General features: G+C 35.9%; 1 protein-coding gene across 8 annotated transcripts in view; it reads left to right on the top strand.

Annotated features, from left to right (window-relative positions):
• The first annotated feature begins 8,570 nt into the window (after positions 1–8,570).
• The window catches only part of LOC145666354 (tsukushi-like), a 222,731-nt gene continuing 208,430 nt past the window's right edge, over positions 8,571–22,871 (top strand). The window contains exon 1 of one of the 8 annotated variants that reach the window (XM_081733494.1): positions 8,571–9,692. Coding sequence is in view for 4 of the 8 variants with exons in the window: in XM_081733493.1 (XP_081589619.1) it covers positions 9,684–9,692 (9 nt within the window). In the remaining 4 variants the exon portion in view is untranslated. The remainder of the gene's footprint in view (positions 9,693–22,871) is intronic. The other 7 variants (XM_081733493.1, XR_014127725.1, XM_081733500.1 and 4 more) reach the window with 7 other exon arrangements.

Raw genomic sequence — 22,871 nt, 5'->3', positions numbered from 1 at the left:
CGAAAATAATTAAAGCGTCCACCCAGTTCCGAAAAAAACTATAATGGATATAGATAGGCAGGGGAACGCCATGGCGTCATGCCGCTACCTACCGTCTTCCCACCTTTGAAGATCCACTTTTACCACTGGTTGGCCCGGTATGTCAAATGAGAGGTAATTTGCATGGTGTAAGACACCATTACCCTTCACACCATTCCAAATAATTGCCCTTATCTTGCAAACTGCATACATTTTGATCTTACTACTGTGTTGGGTATCCAGGAGAACTCCCTGATATCAAAACTAAAGCGTCTATCTCAAGAAATGGTACTTCAAAGTTTCTGCAAAATCTGTTCAATTTTGAACTTTTAACGCTCATAATTCGAACACGCTTGCGATCGAATATTTCTCCGGTTGCCTAATTGTTTCATATGTAAAAAGGCGTCGACTGACCATAATATCGGAACGAAGTCAGAGTAATATCCAGCGACCTTCTCTAGTTAGTATTTAGGTTTTTGGTGGACACACTCCATGTGTGTGTATGGATTTTCTCAGAGTTTCTCTTAGTGCTCCTACTTTCTCATTCTACCATTTAATTCATTCATATCATCACTGTCTCATGCCTATATGGCATAACCGAGAGACATGAATGTTTTTTTCTGTAACGTCCTATCATTGTGCTTCGAAGGAAAGATAGAAGGTGATGATGACAACGAATGAAATGGTTGAATGAAAGAAAGGGAGGAACCCGAAGGAAACTCCACTTATGGTTTGTCCACAACAAAACTCACTTGGCGCGAGCTGGGATCCAGCCAAAAACCTGACTCACCAGAAGTGAGTGATCTATGTCTACCTCTTATTGATCCAATATTCTAACGAATATTGTCCGTGAATTCCGAATTGTAAGTGATTTACCGCTTGCTGTTTCAACATAAGAATAAGGAGTGGAGATGGAACACATGCTTGGGGCGCTGAATCTATATCAACAAATAATTTCTTGTTGTCGCTTACCGTTTTGCTCTATGTAAATTGAAAGTGTGATAAGGGACAATGCAGAGTGACTGGATGAAGTAGCTACAATCATTGGCATAAGTCTCTGTTCAATCTGTAACATTATCCACGCTGTGCTCAGATTTCGAAATGTGTGTGCCAGGTAGGTATCACGCCAGTTGATAGACGAACTGAAGCAGCGATGTGTTGATGTGTCACGAGATTTTGCCACGCCGCAAACGAGAAGGTAGTGACTTTCAGAAGAGATTCGTTACTGGGTATGAAACATGGGTGCACTATTACATTCCGGAAGTAAGAAAGCGAGCATGCAATGGCAGTGTCCATTATCGGACACAACCGTCTACAGGGAAGTTAGTACTTTCTTCTGGGACTAAAAGGGTGACATTTTGGAGCGTTACTGCATAGGGAACGCATAGTCAATAATATCTTGTATTCCGATCTCCAAAATGGTCCTAAACTTACTATACGAAGTAACAAGGACTTCTGAAAACAAATTTCCTCTATAACATAACAATACTCGGCCTCATACTACTGTCTGCGCAATGGCTGCGATCATTGAAAATCTTAATTTCGTTCTCCTTTCGTACCGAATCTCGCCTCAGTGGTTAAAGGCACTAAAGATAAAGAAGTTTCAATCTGATGAAGAAGTGCAAAGCATGGTGTATGACTGATTGCGTATCCAATAAAAAAAAAAGTCTTTAGAGGAATTGGGACACCTTGTAAGTAACGGGAAACGTATATTGAACGTAGAGTGGATTGTGTTGAAAAATGAAATTCATTTGTTCCATGTTCACTCAATATTTTCTTTCTTTAAGTTTTAAAGGTTTTTTGATACCTCGTAACACCAGAAAATTGTTGTTTCCGTAAGTACCGGATATGAAAATGGGGATACAATTTTAACAACAGGTTCCAAGAACCTGAGAAGTTCTAATAACCGGATCGGGCGAACTAGGTGAATGACACCATTGAGTAAAGCAATAGACCACTATGCTCTGTCAACGATCATGAACGTCCGCAGCGGAGGCAAAGGGACAATCGCTTTACCCTGCTTTTTCGAAAGGTGTTTGGTTGTTTCAAAACGCTTTTACCCAGAAACACACACCAAGGAACATTATATTTGGTTACACCTACTAGAATATTTAATATAGACCTATTTAATGTAGTCCACAAAGATACGCAATATGCCTCAAAAATAACTGTTTTGCATCATGCGTTATGCGCATCAATGTATGTCAGGGTTTTGCATCTTCCCCGACCTCGGAAAAATCCTGCGGGTGTTTCTGGATAAAAGTGTTCTTATTCGGCAGATGTGCATAGTATCAAGTATGAACCAGTACTAAAAGATAGCGTGAAATTGTTTTGAGTATATGCCACTATAAACAAGAATTACAGAATCCATACTTGTTATTATTGTTGAAGATCATGAGATATATGAAGTACAGCAATCAAGGTGCCAAAGCATGTACTTGCAAAACACTTGGAGAAATGAAGACGGTTAAGTAAACTAGTAGGTTTTAATAAAATTAGCTGTAAATAGCTCGGTAGATAGATCACCTCTGGAGCACAAGATCTCTGGTTTGATCTCACTTTTCGCCATGAAGACTTTCTGGGTAAAAGATTAGCTTCTGCTCTAGATTAATTAGTCACATGTGATTAACTTCGACAAATACTACCTCCTAATCAGACTCTCTGAATACAATTTTGGTAACCATCCTTTAGTCAACCCCGTAGTCAGGGGTGTAGCCAAGGGGGAGCCCATCGGGGCCAGCCCCCCCCCCCCGCAAATAATTTCTTGCCCCCCCCCAAATGACCAGCTTTTAAAACATCATAGTAAAATTATCTCGCTTCATTCATTTAAAAGTAACAAAGTTTATTGACAATTAATAATTTACGGTAAAATAGTATGGAGAAATACTGTTTTACCATACCGATCGAAAAATAGTATGGTATCTCTACCTTATACCTATCGAAAAATAGGATACTTTTTTGTGACAACAGATTACACAATTTACTGCGATTTATATTTGACAGTTTGAGGACAAACATTTTAACAAGGTACTATAAATACAGCCATAAAACAAAGGTACTAAACTGATTTGTAAGTACAGTATATTTTCATATGCTTTAACAAGTGTTTTAAAAGACATAGAGGATGGAACATTTTGTGAGAAACAATGTTTTTATTTAATTTGGATTCCATTCGCTCTCTCTTTTATTTCTACTCAGTGTAATAAAATAGTATTTTGTTAGTCACGAATAATAAATAAATATTTTTGTCAGGAAACCGAAAAGAAATTAAGTGAAATTTCAAAGAAAATCAATCTTGTGTAGAGAGGTTATGTATACAAGGTCTTAAATTTAAATATAAAGGTAACCAAGAAAAGTTTAGTTGCTTTTTCACCCACCACCTTCGAACATCGATATGTCACCTAACCTGGAAGATCAAAAATAGTCCCCATCAGCATCGACGACCTTCTGAAAACGTTCTAGGAGGCCATGAAATCCATCGCGGTAGAACTTGGTGGACCGTGAAACGAAGAAGATATCGGGTGCATTTTGGAATTTAACTAGGGATTTGAACTGGCGTCCTCTAAGGTAATTGTCCAAAGAATGGAACAGGTGATAATTGGACGGTGCAATACCCGGGAAATATAGTGGTTGCAATACTGTTTCCCATCCAAGGCGGAGAATGGTGTCCTGAGTCATCCTAGCCACGTGGGACTTAGCGTTGTTCCGTAAACGAGGACCCATTTGCAATTCAGAACTGATGGCTCCAGAGTTTTGAGTTTTTGTTGAGCACAGCTCAACTCCTGACACTACACAGTTGCATTCATACTCTGACCAGCTGGTAGCAGTTCCCGATGCATGATGCACCAAACACACATAAGGACCTTCTTCTGGTACAGTGCTCTTTTCGGCTGTTTCGAAATCGCTTCATGGGATGCTAACCAATGATGACGGTGCCATGGAGCTTCGTATAGGACCCACTTTTTATCACATGTCAACACCCTGTCCAGAAATGGCTCCGAAATAGTAAATAAACACAGGCGACTGCCGCGTTGCCTTCTGGCCCGGAGTCAAAAATTGTGAGACCCATCGACCCAACTTGTAGTGCTTCACAAGTTGATGGATGTGTGTAGTGCCCTTAGTAATTGTGTTATTTTATAATGGTAATATTTTTAAGTAGTATTGTTAACTCTCTTTGTAAGATCTGGCAACATTGATACTTCCGCTGTACTAGGGAGAAAGAGATTGTGTACCGCATGGCTTCTCGATATCTGTAAAAATGAAGCCTAAAATTATAGTTAATCTAGGCCTCTCGTAGCCATCCTCCTTTTATTGGTAATCAACAGTTTTGACAGAGCAACATTGAGAGTAAGTGAAGTTTTACGGTTACTTTTTCATCATAATTTTGGTGTACAATTTCCAAGAGGAATTTATAAAGAAGAGCAGGTGGTCTCCCACGTGTTTTGTTACAGCTACAAGTTTTTGTCTGTCAGTGTGTGCCTCTCCATTAATTATATTTTAAGTTTCTGTGTTCGTCCTAGTGACATTCTCCATTTAATACGATAATGGCAATTTTCGTGAAGTTTTTCTTAGTTGTGATAATGTATGAAATCATAATGAAGCACTAAAAACTTCTGTGGGAACCCGCCCCATGCACGCTCTGTCCGGTATCATATCAGTGAAGGAAGCAATGTATTCAACCTCTAGCACAGAATCATCAAGAGTCCAGATCTTTACAAGGATTGTAACGAACCAGCAATGTACCTTCCCAGGAAGTAACTTGGTTTTCACGTACAAACGACTTAAAAGCTGATTCCCATTCATATATTTGCTACAACACTACTTCCTTGAACTTAAACATGTACTTCAACAAAATATGGCTTCTTTACATTCTAGTGTACTTGTTACAGTACCAAGTACTGGATTCTATAGCTACTCATGGCATTTTAGTAGCAAGCAGCATGTTTATTCCAAACCAATATCCTTTCATATGTGCTGTTGTGAACCAGTGCAGTCTCTTAAGTGAGCAGTGTTAGTCTATTAACAAGCAGCTTGTAGAGTGGTGCAGGATTTATGCCAAACGCATATTCAGTTGGAATAATTTAGAGGCATTTTAGTGGCCCATAGCCCAGGTGAATGAGCAGCATGAAGAATCTACCTGTTATTTTCGCCGCCGCTCGCTCACTGTTTAGTCGAGCGACAATGCAGTTCTGGGACATGTTATTTTACACTACAATACATTTCTCTGGAGTTTTTCTTACTTTTTCCATTATTAAGGAGTTACCTTGGAGCCCCCTTTGGTTTAGCTCAGCCCAGCCTTGACTCAGGATCAACTGGTAGTGAGATGAGTTGCTTTTGTGTTAGTGTTTCGTATATGAAGATGGGCAGTTTAAAGGTGTTTTCCTGATAAAGGTTGCCTTCCTAGCAACCACATTCGTCATTTTTGATGAGTATGTTGTTTTTAGTTATGTTCAATTATGTTTGAGCATGTTTGTGCGTATTAAAGCTCATCTTTGATATAGCCTGTTAATTTATCAGGCCCAGTTAAGCTCTTCGAAAGCTTACTTTTTCTAAGCCCTCTTTAGTGTTTATAATGTTCAGTGCTCTCTGAGTTGAGTGAAAGTGGCATATTAGCCAGTGCTTTCTCATAATAATAGTGAATCCTCCGGCTATCTCTCCAAGCTCATTTCAATGGTGTTCTTTGAAGAACTGTGTTTACAAATGTGGTGCACTACTTAATTAATAGCTGTTTCGTGTTCTCACCGGAGCTAGGTGTCCCTTATAATCTCCATATAATGTTGGCCACTCGCATTTTAGTGCAGTTGTGTTGTTTACACAAAAGTGTTTTTATCTTATCTTATCTTATTGAGCATCAATCCTGAATACTTGCATCATTCATTAGTGAGTATGCTTTGTGCATATTCTCAGGTAAGAATCACAATGTTGAATAAACAAGCTTAACGCTATATGTGTTCATGGCAGCTTCACTCTCACCGGGGTGGAGCATAATGTTGCCAGTTCAATCAAGAAAAGGGCACAGAATGCCCATATGTGGAATGTAAATCTCATAGTAACAGGTAATCAGTCTCAATGGGTTATTAGATGAATGTGTATAATTTTATTGCATACCTTTTCTTAGTGGTAACAATTTTAATATTGAGTTTTGCACTTATGTTTGGATAGTGCACATGTAGGCGCGCACCCGATGGTGGGTATACGCTGGCTAGTACCTTATAGCTATATTATTATCCTTGAAGTCTAGTTGCAGTGTACAACAATTAACAATTATGATACGATATTATCTTTTGCATAATAAATTTAAACTATTTCTTTCATCATCTTCAGAAGTGACAATTCTTCTGGAATTTGGTAAGAATCTAACTTGCATATTATTATGAAGTGTGTTAATGTTTCAATCATCATACAAGGGAGGAGAAGATGGTTGTCCCTCCTCAATTGTTTATAGCTGCAAGAATTTTGATGTAATCATGCATCAGTAACTGAATACTGTTATAGTTATGCACAAAAGTATAGCGTTTGGTCCCGGACAGTACCGTAGTTCTTGATTAAGCATAATAAAAACTCTCTAGAATATAGTTTATGGAGAAAATAATAATAATAATAATAAGCTTAAATAGTGTTTTTAGTTTTCCAGAAGGAAATCAAAATTGTCCTTTCTTTCAGGCCTCAAAAACACTAGCAGCAAAACTTTTTTTGGACTTTGTATATTGTAGCGTCCCCCCCTCAAAAACGACGGGCCCCCCTACACCAGAGATGTGCGTCTACGCGTAAAAAACGATAATTTACGTTTACGTGTCAACTATGCGTAGACAATGTAAACAACGTAGACTATGTAGAATATGTCAACAACACGTAATTTAATATGGCATCGTGGACAATAAAGGATCTTTATTTTGTCGTTACCTTGCAAAATTGCGTACAAAATAAAATGCCTAGACCAGCGAATAGTAACTTTCGAATACTTAGTTTCGTCATGAAGGAAAATGAAAAATATTATGCATTTTGTAAAATATGCAAGAAAAAATTGGCAAATACAGCATATTCAAGACTGAAAGTTCACAGGTGAGAATTGGTTTTGTAAATTTCATTATAAAAGCAATGCTCGAAGTGAAAAAATCTAAGGAAGTGGTATGTGCATAGCAGAGTAAACATACAGATTAGATAATTCCCTCTACTTTTTATGTTACTCGTTTCCATAATCTTTCGCTGCACGCATATTTGCGGATCCCAAACGTTTCAGATATCCTCTGATCTGATTGGTTGATACAGATATGATATCACAAGACATGATCTACATATAGCACAAAGTAAACGGCAAATGATGTCGGCTCTGGTAACTGAGTGGGCTAGCGCAACAAGCTAGTAAAGAAAGTGTTTTTGGCGTGGGTTCAAATCCTGCCTACGGACAGTTTTTCTCTTACTGCCTTTAAAAAATTTTATAACGCTTCTTTCGTTAAAATAAGATTAAAAATAATATTCAAAAAGTGATTTAACGATCATTTTTTTAAATTTTTCATTAAAATAAGTTTGCCCTTGTACTCTATAGATCCACAGCAAATGTAGTAGTAGTACGTTCCCCTTGTAGTATATAGATCCACAGCTAATGTAGTAGTAGTAGGAACGGGTTAGAAGCTCCGCAGGGGTTGTTTGGGTTCTGTTCTCGACATCAAATTGACAAGAATGCTGAAACGTTTGGGATCGGCAAAAATGCTCGCTGCACCGAAGCGAAACAACTGAATGAGGAAATATGAACAAACGAGCAACGAAATTGTTCCTTACATTTGATAGTGGTTGTCTACATAGTCTACACGGGAAAAGGTGTCATGTAGATTACGTATAAATTACAGTAGACAATCGCGTAGACGTAAAATTATAGTTTACGGCACATCACTGCCCTACACAAACCTGCTGGCTACACCCCTGCCCGTAGTATGACTTTAATCAGACGTCAAAAGGACTCTGCATAAGGGCCATAACGTATAACTGCCGTTTTCTAAGAAACTTTTGCCATATAAATTATATAATTTTCCCCTAAATGCAAATTGAGTTGCCCTTTGACCAGAGAACAATGGAATTTTAGCCATAATGTATTAAATCTCTAAAGTAGAGATAAGTTTTACAGCAAGGATTACAACTAAGCTTATAAAACACCAGTTTTGAGCGTACTGGGAGTCTGTTTTGTTTAAAAGATGAAATGTATGTAATGATTTTGTATTAGTATAGGCATTCTTAATCTGCACCGTAAAGACATCTAGTTTGAGAGATACGCATAATGTTTCATGAGTTAAAAAATCACTTTAGATTAAAGAATATAATAATTCATATTAAAAGCAGGCAGTATTGAGTAAGTTGGAAATAAAAAAACATGTTTCTCTTTGTTGTAAATCAAATATAAAATGCGATTGTGTCTAAACATTTCTCTATCCGTAACTCATGTGGCAACATCGCATGTGTCACAATGTGCTCTACCATCTAGTGAGAAAGTTTTACCCTAATGGGGTGTTTACACTTAGTCGATTTGCGTTCGATTCAGTTGAATTGACGTCACTTTCAACTGAATCGACCGTGTAAACAGAAATTCAACTTAATCGCTTGTTGATCGATAGCGACTAATCGACTAGCAACTGAATTGAAAGACGTTCTATTTTCTGTGGTCGATTCTACTTTCTTCTGCTATAACACCGCAAATTGTACCAATTACTTTTTGCTTGGACATCTTTAAAACTGCCAGTCGATTTCGAATAGACCACAGGAGAGCGAGTCGACAAGAAGCATTCAATTTCGGTTGAAACAATTGAACACATCCATCGATCTGATTCGGCCTAGTTGCTTCGATTTAGTCGCAAATACTGCGAGTCGATTAAGCCGTGCGACAAAATCGACCAAGTGTAAACGCCCCAAAAGGGTGACTAGAGATCCAGGCACCCAGTTATATATATATGGAGAGTTCGTCAGTGGCCGTTACGGCGAGTACATCATGTTTTGTGTGCTCTGTGAGGACGAGAGTTGAGTGGGCCTTTCTATACATATACACTACATTTAAACTCTTTTTTCCATTTACACGTTCATACATTCCCTTCTTTTTTCACCACTTTTTTCAATTCATTTTACACTCCTACTTTTCTCTACCTTTTGCCCTGTCCATTCTGGCCTTCAGCCCACTTTAACTGTTCGAACTTCTCTCCCAATTTTAACCTTTACCCTATTGTGGCATACTTCTCTCCTGATTTGACTTTTTCCCGATTGTGACATTACTTTTTTTCACGTATTTTTTACTTTATCATACTTATTACTTTGTACATGTCTTTTACCTTTGTACTCATCTTCTTACTTTGTATCAGTTTTCCACTAATCAAATCATTACATTTTCACGTTTAACAACCTTTGTAAATTGCCAATAAGTCTTTTTCAAGACAGTGGCAACGTCTTATGCGCCACTTATATGACGCTTCTACAAACAAACACCCAGTCATAGGAATAAGTACAACGTGTACAATTTATTTTTAATTTCAAACATCCTGCTCAAAGAGGATGATCCGCTCTCGTCCTAGATATCCGTAAGCCAGTTTTATATTTATCACCTATATGACGTTTGTCTGACAGTGAGACACTTTTCTTTAATCGTTAGTGTTTTTGCAGAAGAAGAAAAGAAGAATGGCACGTTAATGTTCACGGTGAGTTAATATAAAGTATATATTTACAATGTGAAGACATCAATTTTTATATATTCATAAATCACTTAGTGATTCACGCTTCTTCTTCTTTGTTTTTGGCCTATGTTTAGCAGAAGGGGTCCAGGTCTTTTCTCTAAAAAATGTTACAGTTTTGGTAATTTCTGTTCACATTCGGTTAGTTTAGGGTAGGGTTGGTTAGTTTAAGTTAGGTTAGGCTAGTTTAGGTTACGTTAGATTAGTTTAGTTTATGTTATATTAGTGTAGGACTCCCGCAAAATTTTCCAAAAAAAAATGATAGAATTTCGCATATTTCTACTAATATTACGTTAATTTAGGTTAGTTCAGGTTAGCTTACGTTAGTTTATGGTAGGTTAGGTTAGATTTGGTTACGTTATGTTACGTCTAGGTACTTGCTTCACTCATTTCTCCTGTAAATTTTGCGTTTTATACGTGCTTCTGGACCCCTTGTACTAAACATACCCCTTGTTTTTTAACCCTAAAGGTCCTTGTTCTGTAGATTACTTATCCCTGCGCCTCATGATAATATCTTAGCACAGATCAAGTTTATGGTGTCCTCCAGAAATATTTGCTTAAAATACATTTTTGCCCGTTTTGCGTGTAAATATTGAGACCAATCAAAGTAAGAAGAAGCTATAATGCAGAATACACAGATGAAGTTGAGCTAAGTGCCCACGAAGTAGTTCGAATGTCATGTTACTGAGTCACGGAAATGCAGCGCGAATCTCGTGTAACGGAAGTGCAGCTTGAGTGTCTGTCCATAAGACAAGGGCTGCACTTACTCTGCATTCGCTCATAAGCTATAATAGTGGAAAAAAACAAACACCCATCCGAGCCTTTTAGCCTAGCCTGATGTTTAGTTGATAGATCTCAGGCTTTTTGCAAAATTGCAAAAACGTAAACATTTCATTACTATTGGAACATTCATCTAAACAAAATCTTTCTTACGTGAACGCGATAGATCTGAAAATCTAGTAATGCAAAAATGATAGATCATACAGCGATGGAATATTTCATCTTTTCTCTTTATTTTGGTTTATTAATTTCATTTTGGAAGAATACGTGTGCAGATTGAGTATACGTGTCCGTGCGGAAATTCATGTAATGTCTCTGAGTATTCTTTTTCTGTATCTTCAGCAATCAAATCTGAGGTGTGCACGTGCACTCCATAGTGTATTTTCGCTTTAAGTTTTCTTGTACAAAAATGCATGCACCATCATGTCCTTGGACGACAGTAGAAAGCACAAATATTCTCTAAACGAGTCTAGGCAGGGACGCAAAGACGTTTACGCACGGTAACACGGGGTACGTCTGTAGATAGCAGTCACATCAACGATGTTAAATATGCGCGTAATCGTGGATTGTGAAAAACCCGTTATTTCACAACACAAATATATCTTCTTCTTAAAAGTCCTTATACTGAGCTGTGCACTTGCCTTTCCCGCTGCAGATTCCTTTCAAGAGGTCTTATGCAGAACACAAATCATCTTGTGCTAAGTGGACACTAAAAATCACGAATGCTGTCTAACCGAGTTAGTGCAGTAGCGAATCGGATGGTTCCACGGGGAAACGCGGTGGTTTATCCGAAGGGAACGGGTGCGTCAGCGATGGTTGGTATAAGCGTAAATTAGAATTGTGGAGAACCACTACTTTCACGATACAAAGATATCATTTTGTTAAAATCATTTGCTTATTACTTTCATCGCACGTCATGCAGTTCTTTATAAATCTACCAGTACTTACCTTATAGTTCAGTACGTGCATACCAGATTAGACTTTTATTAATGTATTTTCACGTAATTCCTCATCTCACAGGTAAGAGCCCAAAAAACTGTTATTTACTTACCTACTTCCATACTAAAGTATTATTACTAATTTCTTCTGTAAATTTTTCAATTATATGGATCCGCATAATCAGTCTGCTCCGAAATACGAATGGCAATATTGGATAAAAGTAACAATAAGTGAAATGTTAAAGAGACATATATGGAGAAAAGAAGCTAGTACACTGTATTTTACTTACTATATTCGTTTATAGTAGTTTTAAACTCCATTTTCAGCATTTTTAATCCACTGCGTTGTATCAATTTATGAGCTCACTGTGTTGTTCTTGTGAAGTCTTTCCGTAAACAAAAAAGAAATCGAGGCATTTTTCTTTATAAAGTGCGACTTTTGTGATGGGATTTTTTGTATAAAGGTGTTTCCTTCGGGTAAGCCTAGTAATTGTATATATTCGAAATTTTCGCGCATGGGTCCTTTCTGTACAATCCGTCACTCGCCAGTATTTTTGTTCTTAAATTCTAAAGTAGTTTGCTGCTGGTAGTTTTGTTGTACAGTCTGCAAAAATTCACAAAAACCACTGAATCTTGTGAAATGCCTCTGCATCAAAAACATCACCGGCACTCTCGCTAAATTGTTCCAGATTTAGAGATATGACATCTTCAGACATATTTTCTGGCCATTTTTGCCGTAAGACAAAATGCACATCGCTATCGTATGAGAATAACAACAGAACATTAAGGAGCACTTCGTAATACAAGAAAAAATACGGCAACTGACAAAAGGAAATTTAAAGATAAAAATTGACAATATTTTAATCACCTTTTGGGGAAGAAATTTGTCACAAGATCTACGTGTATAACTAATTAAATAAGATTTCAGTTGCTTCATTGATACCGTAACATTTTATTTGAATCTAACATTCCTTGTTGTAAAATGTATAACACTACCATGGGAATCTAAACCCTGGATAACACAGAATCTATATGAAGATGATCTGAATGCACCAGAAAAATGTACAATGATACAATAATTAAAAAATCAATATATCAAAGGGTTTGCGGAGAGCGCGTTATATGTAAACACTTGTAATGTTGACTCTAATTTAGAGATAATTAAAAATTGCCACATAATGTAATATTTCATAATAACGGACCTGTTCAATAAGTATAGCAATTTTTGACAAATGTGTAGTAATGATCCAGCACTGTCCACTTCCAAATTATTATTTAAAAAAAAAATGCAACAGTATTTCTGTATCAACATCCAGTTATTAATACAGAAATAATAAAAGATTGTTAAATCGATGGAAAATACTTAGCTGTTGTAGTTGGCATATTCGCCAAGTATTGTAAATAAAAGCATTAAATATATTGCTGACCCCTGTGTTTTCTCATAAATATGTCATTCTTAAATGGAGAATTAGTTAGCATATTAGAATTTACAAAACTAAAACAAATGTATAAAAGATGTTGACAAATTAGTACTTGAAAATTGTAGACCTTTTTATTTCTCTCAATTTTCTCCTAAATTCGGGAAACTCCAATTTGTGTTTGGGTAACATCCTTGTAATTTAAAGAGGATGTTCTAACAAACGAGTAATATGGCTTCGTTAAAGAGAAATCTAAAACAACTGGGATATATATATATAGTGGGATAGATATATATAATAAAAATGGTTCATAAAATTTAGATAGTAAGGAGAGATATATAGGTGTTATTTGTTTCAACTTTGCCAAGCCTTTGAGTTAGTTGCACATGGAAATATTGCAACCTTTTCGAAGAAAAAGACTGTACAAGCAATAAATAAAAAGAGCTCGAAACATTACTGAAGGAAAACAAACCCTTTAAACAAAAAATTACATTTACATAAACTTTTACACACATATGTATATTTTTTAACGATCCTTGTTTTGGTTCCGACGATTATTCTCTTCTCGACCACTGTTTTCCTTTGGAACAAAAAGCAACAGTTTGCATACTACAGCATAATCCCTAGTGTGCGATCATTAACATAATCACCGTAGAATAAATAAAACATTAATCACCATAGAAGTGATCATAAACATAATATTTAAATAATTGAATCTACATGAAATCGTATTTTTTGATCACTTGTCCCAGTCGTGAATAGATTTACCAGAAAACAATAACCACAATGTTTTGTAACATTCTTTCCTCTGTTTACACTGTGGAGAAGTAACTGAAGAAAGTAGTAGAGGCTACTGAAATCATCCCACAAATAATCGAGTTGGGCACGGTTACAAGGACATATAAAACCTAGGGGAAAGTCGTATGTTAGTTATGACCTTGACGGCATCCATCTTGAAATCCGCCATTTTGAATTAAGATTAACATTTTAAATGGGAATAGTATAATATGATACATAATTTCGGGCTAGAATTTAATCAGGAAGACAATGGTGAAGTTAGTATTAAGATACGCCTATTTGGGGAAAAGCTGCAAGCATATTAATTCCTTATACTTTGCGCGTAACTCCCTTACCTCCGCTTCTAACCCGCATATTAATAAGTACATTAAAGCTTCCATAATACATATTATGCGTAGAGGCAAGTTGTATGGTAAGGGTAACGTTGACGGGTTCCATCTTGAAATCCGAAATTTTTGAATTAAAATTAAAGTTTTGAAAAATGAAAACAAAAGCACGTGTCGCCTCATTTTAATAGTAAATTTTTCCAAAAACCAGAGGCATGGTGGAAAGACTACAAGGTGGTTGCATGCATATGTCGCCAGGAGCGCTGTCGTGGCTGTGACGTCATCTGGTTTGCAAGAGACAACGGGAAACGGCGAGGCTTTAAGTGGCAAGTGGAAATTCTTTGTTACTTTGTTCTTTTAAATATCGGGAATGCTTAACTGTGCAGTGTACGGCTGTAGTAATTATTACAGAAAAACTAAATGAACTAATATAAAATACTTTAGATTTCCTCAAGAAGAGGGGGGATGTCTCCAGAAATGGATTTTAGCTTGCAGGAGAAAGGACAAAATAAACCTAAAATATGATTAAGATTTACATAAAAATAATAATTAAATGCAATGTTAAATGAAATTCTATAAGGACGATTTCATTATGTACTTTCTTTTTAATATTAATAGTATGTAATATTAGTATATAGGGCTACACTAGCTTGTGTTGACTCTGTATAAAAAAAATCCAATAGTACGATTTAAAAAGACGAACTTTGAGGCAAGACCCGGATTCGAAATCATGAGGGAGGGGAACCGACAGAGGTGATCATTTCCTTCTACATAAGATATCGAAACAAAATTTTCCTCACAGAGGCAGGCATATAACTCGAAAAGGGACGCACGGTGACCTAAGGGGCTTACATCTCTCGAGTTACGCAAATGGAGAGCATTGAACGCGTTAAAGTAGTTCAGGTCCCATTTCATTCTGGAGGTCTGCATTCCTTGTAGCCTCGGTGCTTAAACAAGACGTTGCACTTCAAATTAACTAACGAATGAAAGCTTTGTAATAACGATTAACGGTTACAAAGATATATAACAACGTATTAGATCAAGAGAATAAAGTATCCACTTACCACGCCAGGGCAACATTGTCGGGACATTTTTACACTCAGATTTTGAAATTTTTGTTCATTTTAATCATAACTTTGTATAGTTTACTTTACACATATTTAGGGGTTCCCTCCAGAATTACAAAATTAAGAATGACTGCAGTAAATTTTAAAATATGGTAGATTCTCAACCAATCAAGGAAGCACGCTGGCTCAGTGCTAGAACTCTCACCTCTGGTGCAAGGGGTACTGGTCCGCTTCTCGGTCAAGTGAGTTTCTGGTGGACAACATCGTGTCCGTGAATTTCTCGGGGTACTCCCGCATTCTCATTCCACCAAATTCCACATAATCATTCACTTGCATTTATCTTTTGTTTCACCTGCATTTATCTTCTGTCCACGGGACAGAAAAGAGAAAACTTATCCAGAAAATTAAGAAAATTATGTAATTTTATGGTTTATATGTTTTCTAGTCTAGCTGTAACACCCCTACATCGTCTTCACCTACGCCTAGTACTTTGTTTCTTGCTTGAAATAGTCATGTTGCAATTTCTTTGTTTGAGGTGCTTTGTATATATAGATATTTATTTCTATATATTTTTAGAACACAATAGTATATGTAACGTTTTATTTCGAACCAATGTTTAATAATACAGTTTGTTATGGCGTAAATTTTGACACTAATATTCAGAGAACTGTCAGTTTCACCAAACCTTTTGTTCAGATACAAATTCTATAAATAAGCGATCAGCGATTTCAAATAAGATGATTTTTTTTTATAAATCAAAAACGATAATTAAAATATTAAATACTCGCGTCCCTGCTCAATAAAGTTTTTAACCTCTCCTGAGATTCTGACGGAACTTACATTGGAGCAACCTCTTAAAAAAAAACTGTCCAAGCATATGAAAAACATACGTACGTGCATTTCTGTTTACGAAAACAATGAATTCTCCCATGGGATATTCTAAAAATTTATGTGGGGTCATCAGTAAAGAATTCTCTTTCAAGCAAAATAATAATAATAGTAAATCAAAATCGATCGATGTGTTACGAAAATATACTTGAGCATACATAAATATATAATAATGAAATGCATTAACGACACACTGTGTTATAGATTATTCAGGCCTTTACATACTCGAGTGTATTACTTCAGATGTTTAAAAAAGAAAAGAAAGAAAAAGCATAAAATGTAGTGAGTAATATTGGCTTGTTCAAGCTTCAAAGTTGTTTAATATGAACTGATATTGCTATTTCTTTTGCTGTTGTAAATATCTTCCTTTGAATTAACTTAGCTTAAGCATTGATTACATTACGTTTATATAATTATTGTTTGTACTAAATTTTTTACTTCTTTAAGCACTATAAATAAAAGAGAAGTTTGCCTGTAAGATATCAGCGAGCAAGCGCTTGTTATAAGTTCATCTAACTCTCGGTGGTCACGTCTGAGGCCAAGATGACGTCATGCTAGTAGTCTTTCCACCATGGCAACAGGTATGCTTATTTTTGTTCTATAGTTGGCCAGTATGAATTTAGGACTGCTTCTAATGTTCACCAAACGTCCATTACTCGATCTTTCAAATTGACAACACTCCTAATTTTCATGTTTTAAGATTCCAACTGGCACTTTGCAATTGTTGCCATGGCTGATGTTTTCTAAGTTTATTACATTTTTTTTAAGAGATGCGATTTGTCAGTTCATGAATAGTGTTGGGATAAGCAACCAGCAATCTTTCTGATTTTTGAAGATTTGCAATGAAATTATTTATTTCCTACACCTGTCCTTCAAAACCTCAACCTCGTTTACTAGCATGAATCATGACACAACGAAACAACTCCATCTTTGTATTGAGGTAATACCGAAGTTCTAACTTGTAATGGATAGTAGATGAGAGGAGACGTCAAATGAAAACTCATTTCAAAAAGGAAAACGAAATATTATTGTTGTGTAAATCAATCGTCTTTTGTTTTACTTTATATTTATTTCTTTGTTGTTTATTTATTTATTTATTTTCTATTGTGAAGTAGCTGTTTATTAGATGTGAAGTGACCATGTGATAATTGTGTAAACATTTAACTTACTTCGCCAAATTCAATTATTTTATTAAATTGCGACTATGTTCTACACAATGATGAACTCTTTAAAATCCATCGGAACAAAACTTTTATTAAGATTATACTTTTCCAGACAGCTTCTGTAATCACATATTTGTTAATGATCACGACTAGTTTCCTTATTGCCTTTACGCATCGCCTGATACTTCCCCATTCACTGAACTCCAAAGTCATCATTTCGCAGCCAGACAAACGCACGGATGACACATCGACAGGCAGTATTCGCCACGAAGTTTAGGAAGGTGTAGGATCATCGGAGGCAAGCAGATCCTGCCGTTGGAGGACGACCGACTTCATGTCCCGAGAATACCATTCTGCCGGTTCATCGCCGCAGGCACATTTTGAGTTTGACATCTGAGTAGTGGCATGAAGGTGTAGAAGAGTATCACTGTAAAAGGCGCATCGTCAAGGGAGAACTCGACGTCCCTGGCAGTCCAGCAGGATTAAGATCCTGTTGTTGGCTGATTGCAGAACACCAAGACTCCTCCAGGGATAACCATTCCTCATCCAGATGACCAGGACGACACCATTCTAATTGGATTTGTTAGGCTAGTGCTCATTCCTTTATCTTCGTTAAATCTTTTTCTTTCTCTGACCTATTTCCCACAACTAGTCATTTTTCAAAATTAAAATATTTGAATTTCATTTAAATTCAACCATAATTTTACAGTTGAGTACTGTGTTGTGTATCAGTTTCATCCCCATTTTGTTGCATTCATTTAATAAGTATTCTGAGCTACAAATGATGGCACAGAACCGGAACACTATATGGTAATTTTTTTAGATAGACAAAAATGTCATTCGTTTTCTAGCGATGTTGTCGGAGGTTCATATTTTTAAGATTTATAATCACTTTTAGTCTGGAACTGGATTAAATTACACCTCTTTATAAACAAGTTACCTGTTTTCATATTATGTTGATGGTACAAACAGCGTGTTGAGAGTAGTCACATTATGCCTCTTTGATATTTTCTATCATTGCTGCTGTTCCTTTTAAGTTATATTTATTAAAAATTCTTTATTGTTTGTCGTTTCACAATATGTGGGCTAGATTTCCTGATAATTTTGTGTTCATATAACAACAATTTGTTATTTCATTTGTATTTCTTTACGTCACACATAGGCCCATAGGCTTCTCATGTATTCTGGTTTGAAATAATTAATTCTTAAAAGTTCAGAAAGATTGCTGGATGCTTATCCCAACAGTATTACTAAACTGACAAATCGCAGCTCTTAAAGAAAATAATAAATTTAGAAAACCTGAAACATGGCAACAATTGCAAAGTGCCAGTTGGAATCTTGAAACATGTGGTGAAAATTAGGAGTGTTGCTAATTTGAAAGATCGAATAATGGACTTTTCGTGAATATTAGAAGCAGTCCTAAATTCATACTAGCCAAATATTGAACAAAAATAAGCATACCAGTGGCTTTTTGGGAAAATTTGCTATTAAGATGAGGTGTCACATGCTATGGTTTTTATTTCTCAAAACTTCATTTTAATACAAAATGGCGGATTTCAAGATGGCTGCCGTCAAGGTTACCCTTACTGTATCACTTGCCTCTAGGCACAATATGTATTACCGATGCTTTTATGTATATATTATCATTATTACACGGGTTAGAAGCGGACTTACACGCATCATAAATATAAGCAATCAATATGCCTGGATCTTTCCCCAAGTAGGCGTATCTTAATACTTCATCGTTGTCACCATATTACCCTATTCCCATTTAAAAAATCTTAACCTTAATTCAAACTGGCGGATTTCAAGATGGTTGCCGTCAAGGTCTTAACAACCATACGACTTCTCACTAGGTCTTATATGTATCTACATGGTTGTTCTTTCATTAACACTCCGTTTACAAAGGATAGTAAGCGAATATGCAGTAATCTCCAATAAGCACATCACAACTCTTAAAAATTATAAAAAATCAAATAGAAAATATGCACTATGGCAAAAATTTCTGTCATCGCACATAGTACATACATGTCCTCTATCAGAAAAGAACATTTCATTGTGATCGGAGCCAGACAATTGAGTGATGTCCTTTGTTAGTTGACAGTTTGATTATTGCTGACAAACGGCTCTGAAAATACACTGATGGAAATAACGTAACGGAAGTTTACTGCGATCATTGTATCTTCCCATCTGAAGCCAAGTCTGATGTTACTTCAGCAATTCTTAAATTAGGTCTGGCGCGGATTAAGAGAAAATATAAAAGATATACATTATCAATTGAACTTTCCAGAATGAAAATGTAGTAACATTACTAATTTAACGTCTCACGATCATGACCTTCAGGCTAAAGGAGATAAAGATAGATGAAATTACTTTCGTGTGCTTTCCATTAAGCTAGCATTGAAGGCAATGAAAATTCAGTTAATTATTATTTGCTTTGAGATCACGCCTAGATAGGGGTTATTCGCGATCAAAAGTGTTTGTAGTTCTCGGCCAACGCCAAGTTCCATGCGGTAGTTGCTAACTGTATCATATGAATGTATAGTCCCTAGGTATTAAAATAAAATATAGTATTTGATTTAGTAAATGTTATTTGTTTTTTAAAGGTAAGAGTCAATAGTTACGAAAGTACTAGGTTAAATAAACAAAGAAATAGTAGTGAAGTAAACAATTTGTTTTACTACGGCCGTGTCCAAAAGATACAAGTGTGCATTCGAAGTACGCTTATTTCCGGAACTGACGTCACCTAGTGTGCGTCAAAAGGTCCAAGTTCACAAGTCTGCGAGTGCATAGTACATAGTGTGCGAGGATGTACACTACGTTAGCACACTTGCGTACTTAAAATGGCAGTTCTTCGTAGTGGGAACAACAATAATGTCAAAGTGACTTAATAAAATTTTAAAAGACATATTTTTAATACTTTTGTTTAGGTGAATATATTTGTGGGCCGATCTAATAATAATTTACTTGATAAATATACCAATTAGTGATTTTACAAGTGGAATATAAAAATGTTACGCAAATAACAAACGTATTTACGTTGTGTTCTTTGGGTATGCAATGGAGTATAGGAAAAGCAACCAAATGTTTCTTTAATAATGCTATAAAGCCATTTGTTTTTAAATATTACATGGTTTATGTAGCTTAAGTGAAATAATTACACTATCGGTAATGGAGCTATATGCACGTAAATGACAAATTTTAATGGCGTATGAATTAAAATGTTAAGCTCTAGCATAGAATAATGAATACCTAGATTATTTATTTCTCTATAGCTAAAGCTACAGCTGCAGGTGCAAATGTTAATTCGTAGGTAGATAGGCCTAATTTTCTAGTTTTGATTCTAAACAAATTCCTTTCAAAGCTACCATATTTCCTTGCGCTTGAGAAACTGTAGACCTAATATTCCAATTACCATACATTTTGCATTTTTGATAGCTGCCCAAAAGTGAAATACAGATCAGATGTTTCTTTCTCCACATTTATCAAAGATTTCACAAATTCCTCTTGGTAAGTCTTTACTTTGGCCACTTCATTTTTTTTCTTTTTTGATTCTTCGATTCAGCGATTTGATCTTTCGGTTCCGGTTTTGTGAACAGGAACCAACATAGTAACTAACTTATAAGTTAGTTACTGGGTTGGTTCCTTTCTGTGCCAAAGTTTAATATTTAATTCACATAGTATTGCCGAGCGAGCGCTAGCGAGTGAAGGCAGGTTACAGGCTCACAGGGCACATCTTTTCAATCTTGGTTACGAATCGGTTCATTGAACGATTCATTGAATGAAATGGGCAAAGTAAAGACTTGCCTTCCTTTTAATTCATATAATCCCATTACGGTACCCATTATGAATTGATTATGAACAAATCATTCCTTCCGTATAGTTGAACAATGAGAGCCACTACATTGCATACTGTATTTTTTCATAAAAACGTCTCTTAATTTTCATAAAATTCTTATTAGATTAATAGCAGTTTTTTATGGTTATATTTGGACCAGGGTTGCCACACTCGAGACTTGCGATGATGCCAAACACTATGCTAGATTTTTGTAAATTATGCCAGATTTTCAAATTATCTTTCCTAACTAATTTTAAAGACCCGCCTCTACTTTTCTTCATTATTTTAATGAAGTGTTTCAACTGTATTCATGTACAAAGCTAATATGACGCTGTCAGGAATGATGGTAAATGGCACGTTATAGAGGAGGATGGTCGAATTTATATTTTATGAATGGATAACATTTTAAGAAACATATACACAACATGCCGCTTCCGACATAACCCTAAAGCATTTCTTTTAGCAGTATATTACTAGCTGTCCCCTGATGCTCATATCCCCTCCGCTCTCAAGTTGTAAATTGAAAAGAGACAGAAACATTCCAGTTAACCACACACTCAGATTTCAGTTGACAGTAATAAAACTATGGGTAAGTAGTAAACAGACTTTTGTAGAATCACGTTTTGCTTATTTTTGAACATTTCTGTGAATTCAACAGTACAACAGCGGAAATACTGACTAGTTTTATTACTCCTACTATCGTTCAACTAAAAGGGATAATTCCCACGGTCGTTGAACTATCTAAATTTTCGTTCTTTTTTGTTCTTCAGAGGGGAGAATGAAATTATGCTAGATTTGGCCAAGATGCTAAAGTCAAGATGCTAGATGCTAAATGCATGTGAATTATGCTAGATCTAGCACCAAGATGCTAGATATGGCTTCACTGATTTGGACGACAGGATTTGTTTCGTTACTGAGTAAGCATTTTCGTAGTGGGAAGCAAGGAGAGACAGCGGATATATTTCAAGAAAGGTGTAGGGCGCTGAAAGCATAATGAAGTGCACGCAAATGTTGAAGTGTATACAATGTACAGAACTCATTTTAAGCGGAATTATAAGATAGTAATCTTATATTTTTTGTTTTCTTAACATATTACTTTAATTAGGGTTATCCATCTTGAGTACACGTGATCCTTATAAATTGGTATTTCACACCCGTTAATAGTGACATAATAGTTTTTTCTTGTAAATTTTGGTCCTCATGTTGTTGAACTCCACCACCTCTTTCCTTGTCATCCTTGTAAGTGTTAATTTTGGTGTACATTAACAATATGGAGGCACTATTTTAAAAATTTACGGGTAAAATCTATAGACTCACAAAGAGAGAGTAACATATAAGGAACTTCAACCTCAGCATAATATGGTAGAAATAGTCTAATCAGTATGCCTGTAACTGAAGCAATACAGTATAACGACGACAATTATAGTGTCCTTCTTGTGTATCTACCGTACATAAAGGAATTATACTCAATATGAATTCTCTCCCAAAGTAGTTTTTAGCCACAATATTGTAAATAGCGATTTCCCCTCGGTGTCCTAACGCTCTTGCAAATTGCCTACTTTCACCTGCAATAAAATTCTTAATCTGCTTCGCAACAGTGTCATCAGCGCCCTAACCACCAGTGCTACTTTTCTTCCGGGGAATTAATAAATATTCCATCGTGCAAGCATGCCTAATAAAATAGAACCGCCAATAGTTTAGTGGTTTTTATGCTGATAAATATTTGCAGATACTGCAAAGCTGAAGCTGTTGGCATACATGAAAGAAACTCTTAAGTCATTTTATGGTTACCCCATATTGTCAATCTGTACGATATATTTAATTTTAAAATGAAAATAAAAAAATGAAAAAAAAACATGTTAATTTTTCTAGTACGCGAAGCTCTCCCTTCTATTGTTATCAATGTTCCATATTCCACCACGATGAGGCG

This window comes from Thermobia domestica, chromosome 12 (assembly GCF_964235325.1).
Source record: "Thermobia domestica chromosome 12, izTheDome1.hap1.1, whole genome shotgun sequence".
Taxonomy (NCBI): domain Eukaryota; kingdom Metazoa; phylum Arthropoda; class Insecta; order Zygentoma; family Lepismatidae; genus Thermobia; species Thermobia domestica.
Note: the sequence above shows the minus strand (reverse complement) of the source record. Positions and strands in the feature narration are given on the sequence as shown.